Here is a 20273-nt window from a genome sequence, read left to right as displayed (position 1 = left end):
ATCAATTGAGAGAGAAAGGTAACAGTTGCTTACAATTTTGCAGAATCAATCATTTCAACAGAAAGTACTAAAGACTCTTCTACAGGCCTTTTAGGTCTACCATATTTCTTTTGGAGTTCACTAATGACTCTAATTATGTGCTGTGTTTCTTTCACTCCTGCCTTCAAAGCTTTCATGAAATCTTGCTGCAAAACATTATCAGCTGAAGCTTCTAACATGACTATTTTAAAAAGAAAAAAAGTAAAAGTGTAAGGAACAATTTTAATTAAATAAAAAACCATTTCACAATAAGCTAAAAATAAAGTTTTTAAAAATATTAAAGATTAAATAAGGAAAAAAACGAGCTGATGTGTGCATCACATGACTTCCTTTTACTCCAGTTTAATGTCATTTTCTCATTAATGGTAGTTTTAATATGATTCAATAGTTTTCTCTCTATATATCACCAAGAGTGGCCAAATTGAAACCAGATTTAAAAAAAAAAAAAAATCTGCCAAATTTGTCGCCAAGCTGGCGACAAAACTTGGCGACCAAAAGACTGGCAATCGCCAAGTGTCCACCAAATTATAACACCACTTGAGTTTACATCGAAATTAACAATGATTCCCCCCCCCCAAAAGGGCAAAAGACCTCTTTTGGAGCATCCGAATGCAATTAAAAAAGAAGGTGCACAACTAGACCCCACTAGAAGTCTATGTACCAAATTTCAACTTTCTAGGACATTCCACCAAAATTATAACACCACTTGAGTTTACATCCAAATTAACAATGATTCCCCCCCCCCAAAAAAAGGGCAAAAGACCCCTTTTGGAGCATCCGAATGCAATTAAAAAAGAAGGTGCACAACTAGACCCCACTAGAAGTCTATGTACCAAATTTCAACTTTGCAACAAAGCAAAATGGAAATTAAGGCCGATTTTTAGGTGAACATTTTTTTGCAAATACAATACTTCCTTTTTTGTAAAAGGAAGTAATAGGTTCTTAACTTGTTGTGCATGTTTTGATCAAGGAAATAATACCATGTGCAATATTACTAATCTAACAATGCAACAACAGATTGGCAATAGTGAGAGTGGATGATCAATTGGAGAAGACTATTGTCGCCTCAGAGCAACACTAAGACATTTAATCCCAGGAATAACACTAAGATGTTCTTCTGTTGCTCTGAGGCGATGATATGAAAGTAAAATGGTTCTGTGTTCTACGGGCTGCTTTGAAATTTTTTAAACGTCAAGTTTGTAGACATTAAGTAAAATTTGCTTGAAATATTAAAATTATGAAGGCCAAACAAGCAAGGAAAAAATGTGGAACATGCGTCTGGACATGAAGAGGGATCAGAGAGAAACAGTTACAATTTTGCAATGGGTTCAGTTTAAACAGGAGAAAATTTCGCCAAAAACAAATTGAAGTTTCACACTTAAAAGTGGAAAATGTACAAGTGAATTCCTCTAATAGCAAACTTTAGGGGACCACAAATTTTGTTTGTTGCAACAGGAATTTTGTCAATGTAGAATTCAAGCAATTGAAACAGGACTGAACGGAACATTTATATCACTGAAACGTATATATTTAACTGAACTGGTATTCACTGAAATGAGATTTTACTATATATACTGCTTTAAAAATGGAGTTTGATCAACTGAGAGTTATGAATAATAGAGTTTTGGATAAGCAAAATTTTACTGTACAATATTTAACAAGAAAAAACATTCAAAATATTTTATAAACTGAAATACTTTGCAGCTTACAAAACATGCCTTTCTACATGGAATTACAAAAAAAAAAAAGTAATAATTTTGCAATGTAATATTACAATATTTTAAAGCAAATCAGTGACCTCAAACTCTAAACCCCTAACACAATATTTGATCTCATGTTGGTCAAGACTCAGAAATTTTGTAAGAGGGGGGGGGGGAGGAGAGGTATTTTTTTACTAGTTTCACACACACACACAAAAATAATAATAATGAAAATTTTGCACTGTACATTCTAAAAAAATATATATTCAATACTGATTTATTTACATAAACATGTAATTTTGAAAATTTAAGCTAAAATAGCATTTTCATTTTTGTCCAAAAAATCAATAAGAATAATGAAAATCTGGAAGAAGCTGCATTTTAGATGAAATAGTTCTCGTTCATAGCAGTCTTCAAAGCAATGAGGGTACAACAGTATTTTGCAGATAAAATTTCATACTTTTCAAGAAAACAATTTTTTTTAAAAATCTGATTTTTGGCACATTTTACGTTATTTTCAACCTTCTCCATTGCAATAAACATCAAATTTTGTTTCAGGAAACTTAGGCAATTAAGAATCTTGTCTACTTTTATCTTGCAAATGATTTCTTAATGCAAGTAACATTACATGCAAGTAATACAACAATTGAAAAACTACAATTAAGATGAAAGTCAATTTTTTGCACATTAGCATCCAAAGCAATGACGAAAAGAAAATATTCTGGGGATAAAATTTCGCCTTTTTTTAAGAAAATAATTAAAAAAAATAAATAAATAAATAAACCAGCACATTTTGCATTATTTTTAACAGTTTGGATTGCATTAACATTTAATTCCTTTTTTGAAAGTTAGGCTCCTTTGGGTCTTGTCTACTACTATCTTTCGAATGACCAAATATTGCGACTATGTCAAGATAGGTTTTTGAATTTGTGGCATAAAAAGAATTAAAAAATAAAAAATCCTCGTGAAACTACAATTTAGTTGAGATGTTATAGTTTTTAGCTCATTAGCGTCCAAAGAAATGAGGATAAGATAAAATTTTTCTTTTCCCAAGAAAAGTATTTAAAACCAGTTTTCCAGTTGCAAAAATATTGAATATGTTTGTCAGGTTTGTGACATGTTAATATCCCAAGAACTGTAACAATACAATGACACACAAAATAAAAACAAATAATGTATAGATGCTCAAAATAATAACAATAATAATAAAAAAAAGAATAATAAATATTTTAACTTCCAATAAAGCAAAAAGAACATACCAACTTGATTATGCTCTGTGGCAGCAACAACAAGGTTTAATGAGCTTTGGTTTATTTCTTTTCTTGTGGGATTTATTATGATGTCACCATCAATTAATCCAACTCGAACAGCTCCAACAGGACCATTCCATGGGATATCAGATAATACCAAAGCAGCAGAAGCTACAACAAAAGCCTAATTTTTTAATGACTACCAAAACATTGGGTATTAAATATCTTGAAATAAGAATCCAAAGTAAATAACAATATACATTCATTTAAAACAGAGTATACAACACTAGACTCTCCTCACAGGAATTGCAGTTAGTATTATTAATTACATGCATAACAGGCTGCCCAGTTATACCATCCAGACTTGCAGTTTTTTCCTTGTCATGGACTTAGCAGTCTGTATAATTAAAAACCGAACTGGAGGCAGGTGTTCTCTCATTGAAGCTGAGATTACTAACAAACTGGCAGCTAACATTAGTTTAGCCCACCGAAGGAAACTTAATTGCACAAAAACCGAGCCTTCTACAGTCTGAAATGATCTTCCTGTTAACAAAAAATGTTATGTCAAATGTTTTTCATTAACAGAAGTTTCTCAATTTTCTCAAAATGCTCCACTTCAAATGCATTACTGTATGACATATTGCAATAGTAATTGCAAAAAAAAAAAAAAAACACTATAAATATGTGTTAATTTATTTTCTGGGTTTTTTTCTTTTTTTGGTTTAATTTTCACATTAATTGAACTGATTTAAATGTTCCTATCATTTTCTCACAGAAGGAAAATGTTTATTTGCTTTGAATTTGTTTGGCGATTGACAATTGACTATCTTTGCTTGAGTCCGAGCCCAAAACCTATTTTCGGTTCTAGAGACCGAGAACCGCTGTCTGGCCCAGGCTGAGCTCGTCTCATCTCTACTACACATGCTATAGGCAGTTGGAAAAAATGTTTGAGGGGATGCACCTTTTTATAAGGTATGCATCATGCTTAATAAGTTTTGTTTACGGTCATAAAGATTCAGTGTTAAACAGTGGTTCAAAAAATTTGTGAGCCCATTCCCTTCCCTCTCTAGAGAGGGATCTGGAAAAAAAAATGATAAGTTTGTGCTTACGAACAAAGGTATTATTGAAAATATAAATGCCTAATTTAAATTTAAAATAATTTAAAAAAGCAATTTTATACCCTCACTCTAAAATGTTCATTTTTTATACTTAAAAAAAAATTACAAAACCAACTGATAGCTATTTGATGAAAAATACTTTATTAAGATTGAAGTGCCATTCAAAAATTGATTTGGCAACAAAGTTGATGATGGCAATGATGACAAATTAGGCAGTGAGAAGCAAAGGGATGTAAATTCAAAAATTTGGAGATAATCAGTACAAATGGTGGGTGAACCTCTCCTCTGTTTTGGAGCAAGAGATAGTACTAGTAGCGAGGTAGGTGCTGCTATACAGCATGATTTATTAAAAAATTTCAATGAAAGCCTACCTAGGACCTTATCTTTAAACAAGTTTTACTCCAAACTTGAAAATGTCCACTTGCATCCCTTTGCTTCTCACTACCTCAAATGTACAGTATTAAGGTAGCTTAGGATTTTGGGGTTACTTTCCAAAAATTTAAACTACAATAATGCAGAAAATGTATACTATTCACAAAAAGATTTAAGCGAAGATTTGAAAGTTTTAAGACATACCAGCATTTATACTAACTACATCTGGATCATTGACTCCATCAACGGCTAGAAGATTACATGATAACTGAAAATATAAAAATAATATTTGCTGACTAAGGTAACTTTTTTAAACACATATAATATTAAAGAAATGAAATTCTATTTGTGTTCATTAAACAAAAGAAACAAAAACTGCTTTTATGTATTCCAGGGTGGAATTCCCCCCCCCCCCCAGCCTTGCTAACATGTTGACTGACAAGGCTGCTTACATTTTTTTGGGTCTCAGAAGTTAGCCTTATTTAATTACATCACACAGTTTAAAAGGGCTTATTAAGTAGAAATTTAAACGTATTGAGAGGAAATGTGATTCTTTTCTTTAACAATTTCTGCTTTATTTATGATGATTACACTAGTCAACACCAAAAATGTATCCACTCAAAAAAAAAATAGCATTTTCCGAAGTATTTTGCCTTGCTAAACACGAAAATTACCATAAAAAGTTGAGATTAGCTCTAGTTTTCAAAATACAGAGCCAACTAGGATAGTGAATACTCACTAATGCTCTTTTTCCCTGGGAGATAGAAACAGCCTCCATGGGACTGACTATCTTCTAAACTTCAACCCTAGCATGGGATAGAAAATCTCTATCCATGAAAACCAAAATGGACATCAAGAAATTTAAACTCTGGGAAGTGAAATGCCTAAAATCAGCCTCTAGTAGATCCACACATTTCTGCTTCCACCCATGCTCATTCTGCAGGGAACAATGAAGAACTTCATGAAAGCCCTGAACAAAGATAATTTTCCAATACCTTAGAGGAAAATTTCCAAGATATATTGAAGTTAAGATCAAGGAGAGAATTTTTAACAACTCTTCAAATGTGAGCAATTATGAAAAATCACTGTTTAAAAAAAGAAAAAAAAAAATGCTAAGGGAGAAAAAACCACCAAGGAAGCCTTTTATTTCTAAGCAGCAGAGAAGACAAGAACTAAAAATTGTTAGTCAAACGATCCCTATGGAAGTTGTGTGACCATTAATGAATGATGTGTCTCTGAAACTCTATTTTGTTCACTTCTTCCAGAATATTTTGTTTAAAAGTTAAAGCAATGAGCAGTGAGCATGAGGAAAGGTTTCACCACGTTACAATAGAACGTAAATATCAGGGTCATTGGGCTGAGTTAGCACTCACCAAATGCTGATGAACAAGAGATGGTTCTTTGACATACAAAAAGCAATTGAAAATGAAGCGTTAACAGCAATAAGCCAAAGAGCAACCTCTGCTTTCTGAAAAATAAGCATTGTTTAATGAAACAGGACCTATTTAAAACCATTTATTGCCCAGGATTTTTTTTCTTTTTAACATTACCTTTAAATCAATGTGTCGTTGCTGTGCATCTTTTATGTATCTTGAAAACGGTTTTAAAAAATCCTCTACCATATTCGTTTTTCTCGACCCAAAATTAGTAGGAATTGGTTATTTAAAACCAGAATGCAGACAAAAAGCTATTTTTGGTTGACTAGTGTTGTTATTCATTCCTTAGTATTATTAAATAGGAGGAGATGCTTTTTAAAAATTCTATGTTCCAAACAGTAGAGTAACTATGGGGTCTAGCACCCTTGGCGAACTGAAGAAATTGCCCCCCCCCCCAGGGTCGCCCATATGGGAAGTCACCGGATCTCAAAAAAAAAAAAAAAAAAAAAATTTTGCACATTTTGATTAATTGTTTTCACAAATAGGAGGCAGCATTGTAATTTTATTTCTCATTTTCTTTTTTAGAATTGTTTTCAATGATGCCCAATGTTCCTTCTCAATTGATGTTATGTATGTGTGTTGTATATATAAATATATAAGCACCTCTAGCTCTTTTTCTTGCGAGTTTTTTAAAAAAAATTTTCAAGTCTCACAATTTATTTTTTTTAAATCAGTCGAATTGCCGCCCCCCTGGCTGCTGTGCTCCTGGTGAGAGCCACTCTGCCGTGTGCAGGTAAAGGGCAGTAACTGCAAATTTTTCATTTTTTTGTCATCTATTTTGCGTTATCTTTATGGTATAAGCTCGTTTATTTGGTTTCCGCTGAAAAAAAGATGCGAAAAAGACGTCTAACTCCAACATTTCCCCATTGTTAGTATTGAATCCAAAACGCGTTTCTTCAAATATCTCGGAAACTCATTTCTGCAGACTGACGTTTACCTGCACACGGCAGCACTCCTGCCAACCCCTAGTTACGCTACTGGTTCCAAATAAAATTCCAAAAAGACAACATCAACTTCACTGCTTTATTCTATTGATAAAACATGTGGCAAAATAAAATAAAAAATAAATAATACAAAGTAGTTGCAGCGCTAGCTTTTACTGTTTATTATTATTTTTTTTAATAATTATTTTTTACAGCATAAAATGTAGCTTTATATTAATTATTTAACAAAATTCTAATACACACCCAAACTAAAAACATTTTAATGATTTTGATGTGAACAGAATGTTTATTTTTTTTATTTATTTTTGCAATTGGCCAGGAAAAAAATGGTTAAAGATATCAATTTTTATAAATCTGAAATCATTGCATAAAGCATGTTATATCTTCACTTTAGGAGGCAGGTTCAAATCTAGGTTAGAATATCAAAACAAAATTCATATTAACTACTTTTTGGGGTACTTTTGTAAAAACATGGTACACAAAATATTCAAATACAAAATTGAAGTTGGTATAAAACTTTATATCAATTATATTGCAATGGAACCTCGTAATTTGTACACAATTCATTCCTGAAGGCAGTTTGAATGCGATTTGTATTAATGGCAAATAATTTTTTCACATAAGATATAATGTAAACTTGATTAATTCATTCCAGACCACAGATTGCTTATTTAAAGCTTTGAAAATAATAAATATACAGTACCACAGTACCAGGGTTGCCAATTGCTCTGTATTTCCCGGCCGAACGTTATCAAGCTTAAAGTCTGCTATTTTATAATAACAAACATGAAATATGGGAAATTAAAGATTTTTATATTCAAAAATTGAAATAGTGTTTAACATTGTTTTATTAATTTAAAAATAATTATTTTTATACCAGTGATTAAAATGATTATTAAAGCTCTAAAAATTTTTTAGATAAGTGGTTTTAGTTATTTTTACTGACTTTTATACAAAATATCGAACTGCTCCGCAAAATTTTAAATTGCTCTGCAACATCACCACAGATGCTCCTCAAATTGTTTCTCCAAGGTAGGCAACCCTGACAAAAATTTAGCTGTACTTTGCTTGCATTCTGAGATGGAATACAGGGAGGAGGAAGGATGTGTGACAACTTGGAAGAGGAGTAACCTTCTGTATTGTATAAGTCCTTTAGGTGTTTTCTCTTTTTTGGGTGTTATTTTGTCTTTTTTCACTAGAAGAACCTTGGGATTCTTTCTCTAAAAACCTGTCCAGTGTTGTCTGCTTTTGACCAATAACATTGTCTCTGAACAAGTTGATGATCCTGTGGACCACAGTAGTGTTATAATGTCATTCTCTCACCATACTCTCTCAGTAGTAGTACAGCTTTTTAATTTTTGCAGAGGAAATGCTTCCAGTTTCCTCTTTACCTCAAGAATTTTTTTTAACCACTTCTTGTTACTCCATGTGCAGTTCTTAAAGTTCTTCAATTGCCAGCTCATTTCGTGTGTTCTTCGACCAACTCCTTCAAGTGACACTGTCTGGATAGCAAACAAGCGTACGACTGACAGTTAAATTTTACTTCAACTAGTAGTTCAGGTGAACTAGGACGAATAACAAGTGGTGCGAATAGAGAGGTGAACGAATGGCAATGTTCCACTGTATGTTCAAGCATTAACCCTACTCGCATTAACCGAGTTCAAATGTGTGATACTTAACAAAAAAAAATTCTGAATAAAAATATACAATGTTCAAAGAGCATTCATACTAACCAATGAGTTCAAGTAAAAAAATAGAGCTAAAGTATATTTACTTGAATTAATATTGTTGAATACAGCTAAATATCTAGTAAAATTTATGCAGCACCATTACCAATAAAAGTTTTAGCAAAATAGCCGAAAGCAAAAAAATATCATACAGAAAAGTTAGTCTAACTCTCTGGAACAACTGTTATAAATAACCAAGTTTTTTGTACATTGGCTTAATTCTCTCATGAAATTTGATACCGAATAATTTAATGATATTAATGGAAAAAGTTTTGAGGAAATAACAAATACAGTGAAGCACAGTTAATACCTTTTTGAAGTGGTTGTATGGAAAAAGTGTAGACAGGAAAACCCATATAATAGGTACATGTTAATGTGTATTCAACTCTGCACGGACCAATTTTTAAAATGTATGAATGATAAAAACGCATAAAAGAGAAACGTATAAACTTTGCTTCACTAATTTGACAATGGAACAAAACACAGAATTGAAATTACCTGTATTTCAGATGAAAATCCTTTGGGAAATAAAGGTCTAACAGATCTGTCTGAGAAAATAGAAATAACGTTATCTTAGCATAAGACATTCGGTAAACAATAAATTTTTAAAATAGTATAACACCGAAAAAATAATGAAGCAAAAACGGAGTATAAAATAGAGGTTTTAAAGCAACCTCTATTATAGTACTAAATTTGCAAGAAACAAAGAGTGAATTAAAAAACAACAACAACATAATATAGTAAACTCCAGACTATCTGGCCTAATATGGTAGAAAGTAGACTAGCTTAAGGGGGGGGGGGGTGAACCAGTTTAGATGGAACAAAAAATCCACTTTTTTACGTCATAAAATGTTAGTAAAACTATTCAAGAATATGTTGGGAAACTTTCAGTGAAAATTCCGATGCTATGGGTACTTAATTGACCGAGGAGATTCGAAAATGTTCATAGCATCATTTTTTCTTTTTAACACGTTTTTTCTTGAAACAATTTTTTTTCAACTGGTGACATTCTAGCTCGAAGAGTTATTCACCAATTGCCCTGACAATTTGTGTGAATATTCTTTATGCAATTATAATCTATATAAACCTAACTCTGGGATGATAATGTTAAAAAAAATAACTTTTTTAATGTGAAAAAAATGCTAGAAACACATGACATTGTAACTAAACACATGCAATTTGTTTTGTTTTTTTGATCACAATTAGGTTTACATTCTTAGGAAATATGTTGTTAACAAAAAAGAAAAATTAATTACAGAAAAAAAATGGAGCTTTGGTAATTCCCACCACCAACAAGCTCTGATGGCGACAGCCCATGGACAGCAGCTAACTCCACTATTTCTGGTGGAAATGACTTGAAAAAAATACAAAGTGTGCTTCAAAAGATGAATAAAGAATGCTCCAAATTTGAACAAAGTTTGATTATTCCTTCCTTGTTAAAAAAAATCGTGAAAAACACTAAAATTTCAGCCTCCTAAACTGGTTTCCCCTCTTAAAGTCCCTAAATCGCAGAATAAGTAGCGACACATCAGCTATCTTTGGGCTAAACAATGCTTTTATCCTATGTCTGCTTTGGTGAAGTAGCGTATTTTGCTTCGATTGCGGTTTCTTATTCACTACATGTTAATCCACCATCAAGAAGCAAAACACGCTATTTCATTTAAGCAGATCTAGGAGGAAAGAGGCATTTAGCCCCAAGATGGCAGACATGTTGCTACTTAAGCTATAATCTAGGGTTTTAGACTGGCTGACAGGAACCCCGATAATCCTGAGGGCGATAACTATTTATTCATTTTCTACCTCTTCATGATTTAAAAACATATGTGACATATTTTAAGAATTTAATCCAGTAAAGCATCGTTTATACATCTTTTCAAAGAACTGGCATGAAACAACATTTAAACAAAGCACAAACTTTGATTTTTAAGGATTTAACTCTAATAATGCAAATTGATGCAACAATAAGTTTTAAAATTCAGAAAGCTTTTTAAGCAACTATTATAGATTACTCAGTAATACATAGTTTTATATTATGAACATCAATTGAATTTGTAAGAAAAACATAGCTTTTCAGTGCATATCTCCAACGTGATTTCATCTCCTTTATCTTTACTAATATTATAAAGAGAGAGGGCGGTTTTTTGTGTGTTTATATGTTTGAGGTAATCTCCGGAACCACTGCACCTATTTGAAAAATTCTTTCACTACATGAAAGGGGCTTTCTTACTGGGTAACATAGGCTATAATTCGGAAAAATCCGATATATAGTTCTTTTTTTATTCCAATTTAGGCCCAAAATTTCACGTAAATTGCCTATTATTGGCTATTAAAAGGGTGAAAAATTACTTGCACATATTAATATTTTATATCGTTGAAAAGGGTAGAATTTTCCGCGTTCTAAGCAATTTGTTTCAATGCTCTAACTTCATTACGACGGGAGCAATTTGCATTTTAATCTCGAACTTTTTTAGGCTTAGCTGAAATTTTGGCAATACTTTCTTCATTAAATCTATCAATAAAAAGTGAAGGAATTGTCCCAGAGTTTTCTTTTTGACACCGTTGAAAATAGCGACATTTTTTACTCCAGAAATATCTCGACCTTTGGTAGAAAAAGTAACCTTCTATCTCCAAAGGAAAAAAAGTTACAAGCCGTTAAAAATAAAGTTTGAGTAAATCTAATCTCCATTAAAATTACTGATGTTTTGTTTCGAATTGCCATGGTTACGTCTTTTAGCTTCGCTTCATTTTAATATCTTAAAGGTCCACAAACTTGGCCCCATAGAATTTAAGCAATGGGGAAACGTTTTTGCCAATTCTGCATATTTTACGATCTACGTTATGATAATTCCCGCAGACAATGTAGAAATTGCGGGAAGAGTTTGAAAACTAAGAGTCTTAGCAATTTTCCCAATTGTCGCCAAATTTGAGGATGCCAAAGACCAAGGGCCAAAGTTCTTCGGCCATGGCCTTGCTGATAGTGGCAGAAGCAAACAAAATGGGGTTGTTTCCTTCAGTCAAAAGAAGTACTTTTAGTCACTGAAATTTTTTTTAACAGAACGGTTCAAACACTTGATAGTTTATCGGATTTTTTTAACTTTTCAATTTACAAAGTTTGAACAGAACAACATCTGTCGGGTCCTCTAGCTCAGCATAAAGACATGGCTATAAAAATATATTGCAGTGGTCAGGCATGATAAGTGCATTTGAGTCTCTTAAACTGAATTAAGCTCATAAAATATTTTTTACTATTGTTTTGATGACTTACTAGTGTTTAAATGACATATAAATGTTATTTTGTGACATGTAAACAAAACATTTTTGCATCAAAATGAATAGGAATGAGTTAGGACATTATAAAATGATATATAAATGTAAAAGACCTATGATTGAGAGGTGTATAAACAATGCTTTACTGCATATACATTACATATTGCTGAAAAATAAATAGAAAATTAACGCAAAAAGTAAGCCTAATTCATAAAATCAGTAAATTCAGTTTTACTTTTTATTAAAAACCAAACTACTCGGTCTGCTTGGATTTTGCATTTAAGAAAATAAAAAATCTTGTTTCCTTAAATACAAGTGTTGCTATGTGCAAAACTTGAGTACAAGACATGAAGCACACAGTCACTACTAACATTCCTCACATTCTTAAAAGGTTGGATAGCAGGGGTGCCCCCCTCCCCCCTCCCCAAGCTCAATGGAGCAAAATCCCCCCCCCAAAAAAAAATCCTAACTCTCTTGTTTTTAAATTAGGTTAAACATAACACTTTTTAGAGTCACAAATTTCCAGTTAAATTCACATAATTTTCTGAAATAATTAAAAAAATATCTGTAAGAAATACAAGAATTAGAGTTGCTTGAGGAAAATAAAGTTACAACAAATGTGAAAACGAATTGTTAACATTTACGACTGCAAATACAAGTACAAGCAATCAATAAATTTAGGATCTCAAGAAGTTTTGCTGTTTGTTCGGAACTTTTTTGAGTGTTGTGGCTACCAGATTCGTTCTATTTGCTGCCTGCCTCAGTGAAATTAAGTTATGTAAAAATCCCAGTTAAGATAATGATAATATTAAACTTCTCAGGGCCGTCGTGAGAGCAAAAAACTAAGAGGGAAGGTATGTGTTTTAGCAAGAGCTCATCCCACCTTTTCCCCTAATATATTTTAAACAGAGAGATAGAGTGGATTCAGCTTTTACTTTGGGAGAGAATCTTTACTAGATCTATTAAAGTGACTTACGTGAACGGTCTTGGAACGGATCCCTCGCTTAAGTTGAGATTAGACTGTAAAGCATTAAATGAAGATCTAAGTCATTTTTATATTTTCGAGTTCAAACAGCAATAAGTTTTGGACTACTCTCTTCAATGAATAAATTTTGCAATGTCAAAGTATCATTTTATAAGGTAAAACCATGATTCAACAGCACAGTTAAAATAAGCAACAAAGAAATACCAATTACACGGCTGGTTAATATTTCTTTCTCACTAGGTCCCAGTTCCCGTCTCAAATAATTTGTTGGAATACGACCAGCAGCAGCTGCTTTTTGGCGGTAATCCACCTAAGTTAAAATTTAAAAGAATTTAATCAAACACCAAATAAAACACACAGACAAATAAATTAATAGCTTTAAACACAATTATAAAACTTTTAATTAAATATATTTTAATTTTATCAATTTATCTTTAAATCAAGTTGATGATAAAATAATGACTTATTTCTTATGCAACCAAAATTGTTTAATAGCTGTATAAAATAAGTAAAGAAGCACCCCTGTGCTTCTTTACTTATATCTAATATATTCTTTACTTACACCTAAAATTTACACTTCTCTCCAGTAGCAGAAACTTTCTAGCCAGTCTGCTATATTATTTTAGGCAGTTTAGAATAATCTGCAGCATTATTACTAGTTTTATTTTAAGTGTTCATAAAATACACAAGTCCCTTGTAAAGGTCAAGACTCGGAAATTATCTTCAATAGTTTATATCGAGGCACGCATCCAATTCTGTCTTTGGAAACCTAGGCAAGTAATAGTCTCGTCTATTTTCATCTTGCGAATGACCAAACATAGCTTTAACGCGAAAAATTCATGATTATGAATAGATTTTTGAATTTGTTACATAAAAGTAGTAACAAATTCAAAATCCTTAAAAAACTACAATTTATATGAAATAGTCAGTTTTTAGCACATTGGCCTCTAAAGCAATGAAGATAATATTCTAAAGATAAATTTTTGCATTTTTTAAGGATATAATTAAGAATTATCCAAAAAAATAGCACATTTTGCATACTTTTCTTCAGTTTGAATGGCAATAAATATCCAATTCCGTTTATGAAAAAGTACTGTCCAACCATCAGGAGAAAAGCCCCCGCCGAAATGTCTTGACTTGTCTGTTGCTATAACAAAGAGGCTTGTCTCATTTTCCCAAGGGAAACTGAATGTTGGAAAAACCTGTATGACTGCACAAGGCAAGAGGACGATTGGCGAAATGGCGCTAAAAAACCCCTCCTGCTAATCCTCGCAGAAAATGAACGAAGTTCGTTTCTATGGAAGTAGACGGGCTCACCTTAACGGCAGGACCTTTTCTCGTGAACGACAGACAGTAGATCTATTAAAGAGTCTTGCGTACCAAACCAGCATCTTGGGAATGACCAAACATGGCGACTATACCAAAAATTAAGATACAAATTTCTGAACTTTTTGCAAAAAATAATTGAAAAATAAAAATCCTAATGAGACTACACTTAAGTTGAAAAATTTTTAGCACTTTTGCGTCACAATGAGGATGAGATAAAATTTTAAAGTTATTTTCATTAGTTTGCAATTAAATAAAACATCCATTTCTGCTTTGTTTCTGAAAACTTAGGCATCTTCGATCTTGTGAATAACCAAATATGGTGACTCTGTTTCTAGCTGAAATGCTGAAGCATCTATTGCCTTTCCGGTCAAAAAACGATCTTTGCCAAGTTGATTTTTTTTTTCTTTTATTTATTTACTTTTTTTTAAATCTTTCTTTCTTTTTGTTCTTTGGAAAAATTGTCTGCAGGCCTCTGAAAAATCTGCAACGCACGTCTCACGTTTCGCAGTTTCTGTTACCGAGCACCTATCTTATATATTCTTTACTTATATCTAAAATATGCACTGTTTAACTCATTATTGAGACACAATCAGGCTTGAATTCAAAGAAAATTTCAAGCAGACAACAGAAAGTAAAATATTTGAAAGAAAACCCTCAGATTGAAAAAACATGCTTCAAACTTATAAGAAATACAGAACGAAAGCTAAACCATTTACCAAATCAATATGAATTCCATACAATGTGAATACTTTTTTCAAAACCAAGATTTACAGAGGAAAACAGTTATTATTAGAATATTGTTAAGTCTTGAGAAACTTGTTTACTTGCTTATATAACTTATAAATAAATTGAGCATCCAAAAAATCAGGATTTAAAGTCCCACATAACTACTCAAAACCTTAAAATAATAATAAACTTGTAAAAATATTTAAACAAATGAATTCAAAACTTAGGTAGAAATATTGAAACATACAAAAAAACAACCACTTGTCTAATTTTTTTTGAGCAAGGGGGCGGGGACAATTCAGTGGGCGGTTAGGGGCCCTGATGATTTCTGTTGGGGCCCGTAGGAGATTCCTAATTTGCCTATTTGGTGATACGGCCCAGTTTATACGGGCCAAATTCAGAGAAATTAAAGCCCTAGGGGCCCCTAACCTAAAATTAATGTTCGCCCCACGGCCCTACCTGGCTTAAATTAGGCCCAGTGTGCTATTTGTATAAAACTAGAAAGAGTGATCAAAAGCATCTCGGACAGGGCCGGATTAAGATATAGGAAGGTTCTAAGCAAAGATTTTTTGGGGCCACTATACAGTCAAATCTTACTTTTAATCATTAGCTAAACCAACTTTAGCCATTGGAATGGGGGGGGGGGCTGAAAAGCAAGGGCCCTAGACCACAGCTTAGTTGGTCTATTCAGTAATCAAGCCCTGATATAAGTATAAGGAAACAGATTGAAATAGTTACAAGGAAATCAAAGAATTGTAAAATCGTTTTATGCTACATTTTTTTTTCCGCTTCATTTGGAGGCCCTTCCTAGACTGGGGGCCCTCATCGATCGCCGACTAGCCGACCAGGCCTAGGAGAGAGGTCTTAAATGGTGGGCGATTTTTTTCTCATTTTCAGGATAGCATTATCTGTTTCAACAATTGCTTTAATTGGTCATTAACTACAAAATTTTCACTAAGACAGAATGAATTTTATGTTCATTTCATTAAAAAAAAACTTATTCACAACTCGAATAATAATTGCTTGTGCTACTCTATTATATCAACTAAATCCTTTATACAATGAGTTTTGGATTCAGTCATTCATTTTAAGGAAAGGTTTTCAATTAGTAAAATGATCCTAGGCAAAGGCTTTCAAATTTCAACCTCTATTAGTGAAAAAGAATTATCCAAATTTGGTAATATAGCAGAACCAGATCTAGAGAAGGGGAGGAGAGTGATTCTTGCTTGTATCCTGGGTGGCAACTTTTGGTTTTGTCAACATTAGGTGAGTATCTCAAGCACAGATCCAAAAGGGAGTCTAACTCCCTTTAGAAACCAAATTGACCCTTTAGGCTGCTTCCTACTGGCACAAAGCTTAAAATGCATTTTCAGGACTTTAATTTGAGGAGGAGAGCCACTTACTATTCCTTCCTCCCTTAATTTGGCAAAAAATAGCCTAAAACAGCATTTTGAAGGGTTCCATCCCCCCCCCTCCCCCATTTCGCTTTCTAAAGCGTGCCAAAGGTAATTTCAAAATGTGTTTTGAGGCCCGGAGAATTTTGACCCACCGAAGACAGCTTAAAATTGCATTGTTAAACCCTCAATAAATGTCACATTAACTGAATCTTCCTATCCCTTAACCTCATCAAACAGCCCAAAAGTGCAGTTTTAGGCATTGAATCTCGAAACATTTCCCAAGGGATGACATCCACCTTATTCTTTAACATCCCATCTTTTAGACTAATATTGATTATTGAGTTTGTATAGCTTCAATACCAACAAATTCCTGAGGGCAGTTAAGCTATGAACCTTCCAGTATAATGATTAAAGATAGTCTAAAGCATGTGTTTGGGACATCAAATTTGATCTTTAAAATCCACATCTCATCCAATGTCTCCAAAAATAGCTAAAAGTTGGGTTTTTGAAACTTAAACTTCCAAAAAATTCTAAGGTAAGGACCCCAGATGTGCACGAAATCAACTAAAGTCATACAGTTGGATACAAATTTCGTTTTTAGAAATTTCTGAGGGAAGACTGCAAATCCTTTTTTTCCCAGTGGTGAAGAGCATAAAATGAGCAACAGTTTGAAAAAGATTTCGCGTGGGAAACTTCCTCCAAACTCTCTCTCTCAAAATATTGTCCGTCAAACAACAGCTAAAGTGGCATTTTTAGGATGTCATTTTCAAAAAGTTTCTAGGGGAGGCTGAAACACTATCTGACTTCCCAATATTTTTGGAAGCATTTGGAAACTTGTGCCATCAAAGATAGTCTACAATTTCGTCTTTGAAACTTCAGTATCGAAAAATTTTCAGAAAGCTACTGAACGTTTCCTATTCTCTTTAACGTCATTAAAGATAAACTAAAATTGATTTCAAGTTTGAAAATATTTCGGGAGGAAAATCCAGTCTTTGTTGGAGTTAGGACCTTACACCCCTAGATACAGCCTACATTTACATGTTTTTCAGTTTTGTTGAAAAGCTTACCAAAAAGTGCCCCCGAACCTTCCCCAATATCTTCACGTATCCAAAGATAGCATAAAATTGCTTTTTTAACACTTCAGTTACGGAAAATTTCCTTGAGAAGTCTCGACCCTCAAACGTCATCAAAGAATGCATAAAATTAAATTCAATTTTGAAAAAAAAATCTGGAAGGAGCTTTAAGCATCTTTTTTATAAGAGTTTCTATCTTAATATTGCTTAAAATTCCGAATTTTGACTCAACTTTCAGAATTTTTCGGTGGGTTTCTGAATTTCTTTTTATATCTTTTGCAAGAAAAACAAGAGAGAAAAAAAAATAAGTTTCTCTTGTTTATTAAAATCACATTAAAATACTTTTGATTCTTTAATGTGTCAACTATTTTCCATCAAAAAGGGTGGCAAATTGAGGAACTGCTCCAAGCGGCAGAAAGTGTAGCTACGCCACTGCACAGACCAAAATTTAAGGTGTCAAATTTGGCAACTAGGTTTAAAAATCTGGGTGACAGAATCGAATATTTTTCTGCAAAACAAGCTCAAGGACTACTTATTTCTGACACTGTTTGGCAACCTTAAAAATTAACTAATCATTCCTAGAAAGAAAAAGAAAAACTTAGTGAGTAATCATGAGAATGTGAGTAATACTCACCAATAATGGAACAAAAGCAGCAGATGACGATTTGCTTTTACTAACGGCTGTAACCATAACTGATGTGTCCCCCAACTGTGCAACACAGTTGCCATCAGTAAATCTAGCTAAATTGCCAAAACTTAGTTTCAATGGTTCCCTGAAATAAATTCCATAATGAGTACAAAAAAAATCGTATTTCACGTAGAAGGACAAAATGTAAAGACAAACTTGTTCAAGCTAATTGAATTGTAACAGTTATGATTCAAATATGCTTATAGTGTGATATTTTATCTTATAAAGTAAAATTTATCATTTATTACACAATGAAAATTCTAGGCATTTCAGAACCGACAAACGACCCTCTGTTCTGAGAAAGATGGACCCTCAAGAGAGGTGGTTGTCTAGGAAAGTTTGAACATTATATTGCTTAAACATGTAACTTTACCAAGTGCAATAGCAAAAGGTACTATGAAGACTTGTTTACAGTTTTAGTTACTGACTTCTTTCTGCTCAGGGCTCCCAACAGAGTGTGAATATCAAGGGAATTTTAAAGGAAGTCTCATGTATAGTGATGTAAAATACCTGGGTATTTATTTTTAGGGGTAAATACCCAGGGTATATACCCGGGTAAATACCCAAAATGGGTATTTACCCGGGTATTTATTTCAAAAATTTATATTCAACTAAAATACTTTTCTGTCTATTCCACTATGCATATATATAACCAACCATATACAAAACAATAAATTTTTGCCCCAAAATTGCATTTTGATCACATATTTAAAGAATTATTGTGTGAAACGACTTAGCAATCTAATATGATATTCACATTAAATGTGTTGGATATGCCTAATCAATGTCCCCATCTTTCTTTTTTGTTTTTCACTTTTCAAAGCAAAATTTCAAGTTTTACCAATAGAAATACAAAGTGAGTGACAAACTAACGCCTCCTGAATACTAAATGCCTATCGCATTCTCCCTTTCAACATAGAGCAAAATGATCCCAGTAAGCATATTTTCGGTCTTCTGGCTACTGCCAACTATTAAAGGTCGAAAGCATTAGAAATTAAAAGCGGAGAAAACAATTGGTTAACTTCTAAATTTAAATTTTAAAATTAACCAATTAACGATTTGATTTGAATTGTTTGGATCCATCGTCATAGCAACACCCTCCATGTATTGCCGTCAGGTAGTAGCATTGTTTGTGCACCTGCGGAGGATCACTTTTAAAGCAAATGTGATAGGCATTTAGTATTTAGGTGGCTTTGGACTAACTGATTGATTACAACTCAAAGCCAAAACTAACTAGTAGCATGATATTATGAAAAATCAAAGATGAAAAGTTGTGCTAGCACCATCTATGTGACAAAATTAAACCTAAATCCCTTTGCTTTACCCCATAAAAAATTAAATTATCCTGCCATCTTATTTAAGTTTTAGAATAGTTCATTCCAAATTCTGAAAGTTTTTTTTTTTTTTTTTGATAAGATTTCATTATGCCTTTAATTAAAGAAATTATAATATATAAATTTTTATATTTTTAATCTTTCATTTTACAGTTTATGTTTTAAAAAAAAAATCATCACCTTTTGATACCACCTAAAGTTTTTTTTGGCAAAATGCTCAATTACTAGGGGATTTACCCTGCCTTCGGAAAAATACCCAAAAAAATATTTACCTTCCCACCGACATCACTAGTTGTGCCTATTAAAAAAAGTTCGAATAAATTTTTATCATGAAGTACTGGGGAGCAAATGCAAATGAGCAAGGCAACAGAAAACGATATATACATATTTTTTGCGTATTAATGTGAAAACTGTTTCTATATTTGCCACGTTATCACTTAAACAGCAATGAAATAAATAAATAAACAACATCATAGTCTTAATAACTTCTCTGTAAATTCTTCCAAGCATCCCTCATGCTTCCTTTTTTTTCGTTTTGGATATGACTAACCTAGATTCATTGAATTGCTTATACTTTTCCAATTATGACATTGAAAAAAAAGATTCTTTGGTTCACGATATGTTTCTTTCATAATTTCATCAAGTCTTCCAATAACAAATATTATAAACTGTGTAATACATATGTAGGTATCAGTTTCACCGATTATTTCATATTTAGATTTTTTTTTTAAAAAATTCAGACTCACTATTTGCATTTTTTTTTGTAAAATACCCAGTTTTTGGGTATATACCCAGACCTTGGGTAAATACCCAAAAAATATTTACCTACCCACTGGGTATTTACCCGATCCACATCACTACTCATGTAGAAATTTTAAATTCAGTATT

General features: G+C 32.6%; 1 protein-coding gene across 2 annotated transcripts in view; it reads right to left on the bottom strand.

Moving 5' to 3' along the window:
* Nucleotides 1-20273, bottom strand: part of LOC129223750 (polyribonucleotide nucleotidyltransferase 1, mitochondrial-like) — a 63657-nt gene that overhangs the window by 31643 nt on the left and 11741 nt on the right. The window contains exons 1-7 of one of the 2 annotated variants that reach the window (XM_054858111.1): nt 18893-18931; nt 17998-18136; nt 13043-13148; nt 9085-9134; nt 4684-4747; nt 2999-3160; nt 34-220 (exon numbers count right to left, since the gene is read on the bottom strand). In XM_054858111.1, the coding sequence (XP_054714086.1) occupies nt 34-220; nt 2999-3160; nt 4684-4747; nt 9085-9134; nt 13043-13148; nt 17998-18054 (626 nt within the window). In that variant the 5' untranslated portion in view covers nt 18055-18136; nt 18893-18931. Of the gene's footprint in view, nt 1-33; nt 221-2998; nt 3161-4683; nt 4748-9084; nt 9135-13042; nt 13149-17997; nt 18137-18892; nt 18932-20273 lie in introns of those variants that run through there. The other variant, XM_054858110.1, reaches the window with a different exon arrangement.

Source organism: Uloborus diversus, chromosome 6 (assembly GCF_026930045.1).
Source record: "Uloborus diversus isolate 005 chromosome 6, Udiv.v.3.1, whole genome shotgun sequence".
NCBI lineage: Eukaryota > Metazoa > Arthropoda > Arachnida > Araneae > Uloboridae > Uloborus > Uloborus diversus.
Note: the sequence above shows the minus strand (reverse complement) of the source record. Positions and strands in the feature narration are given on the sequence as shown.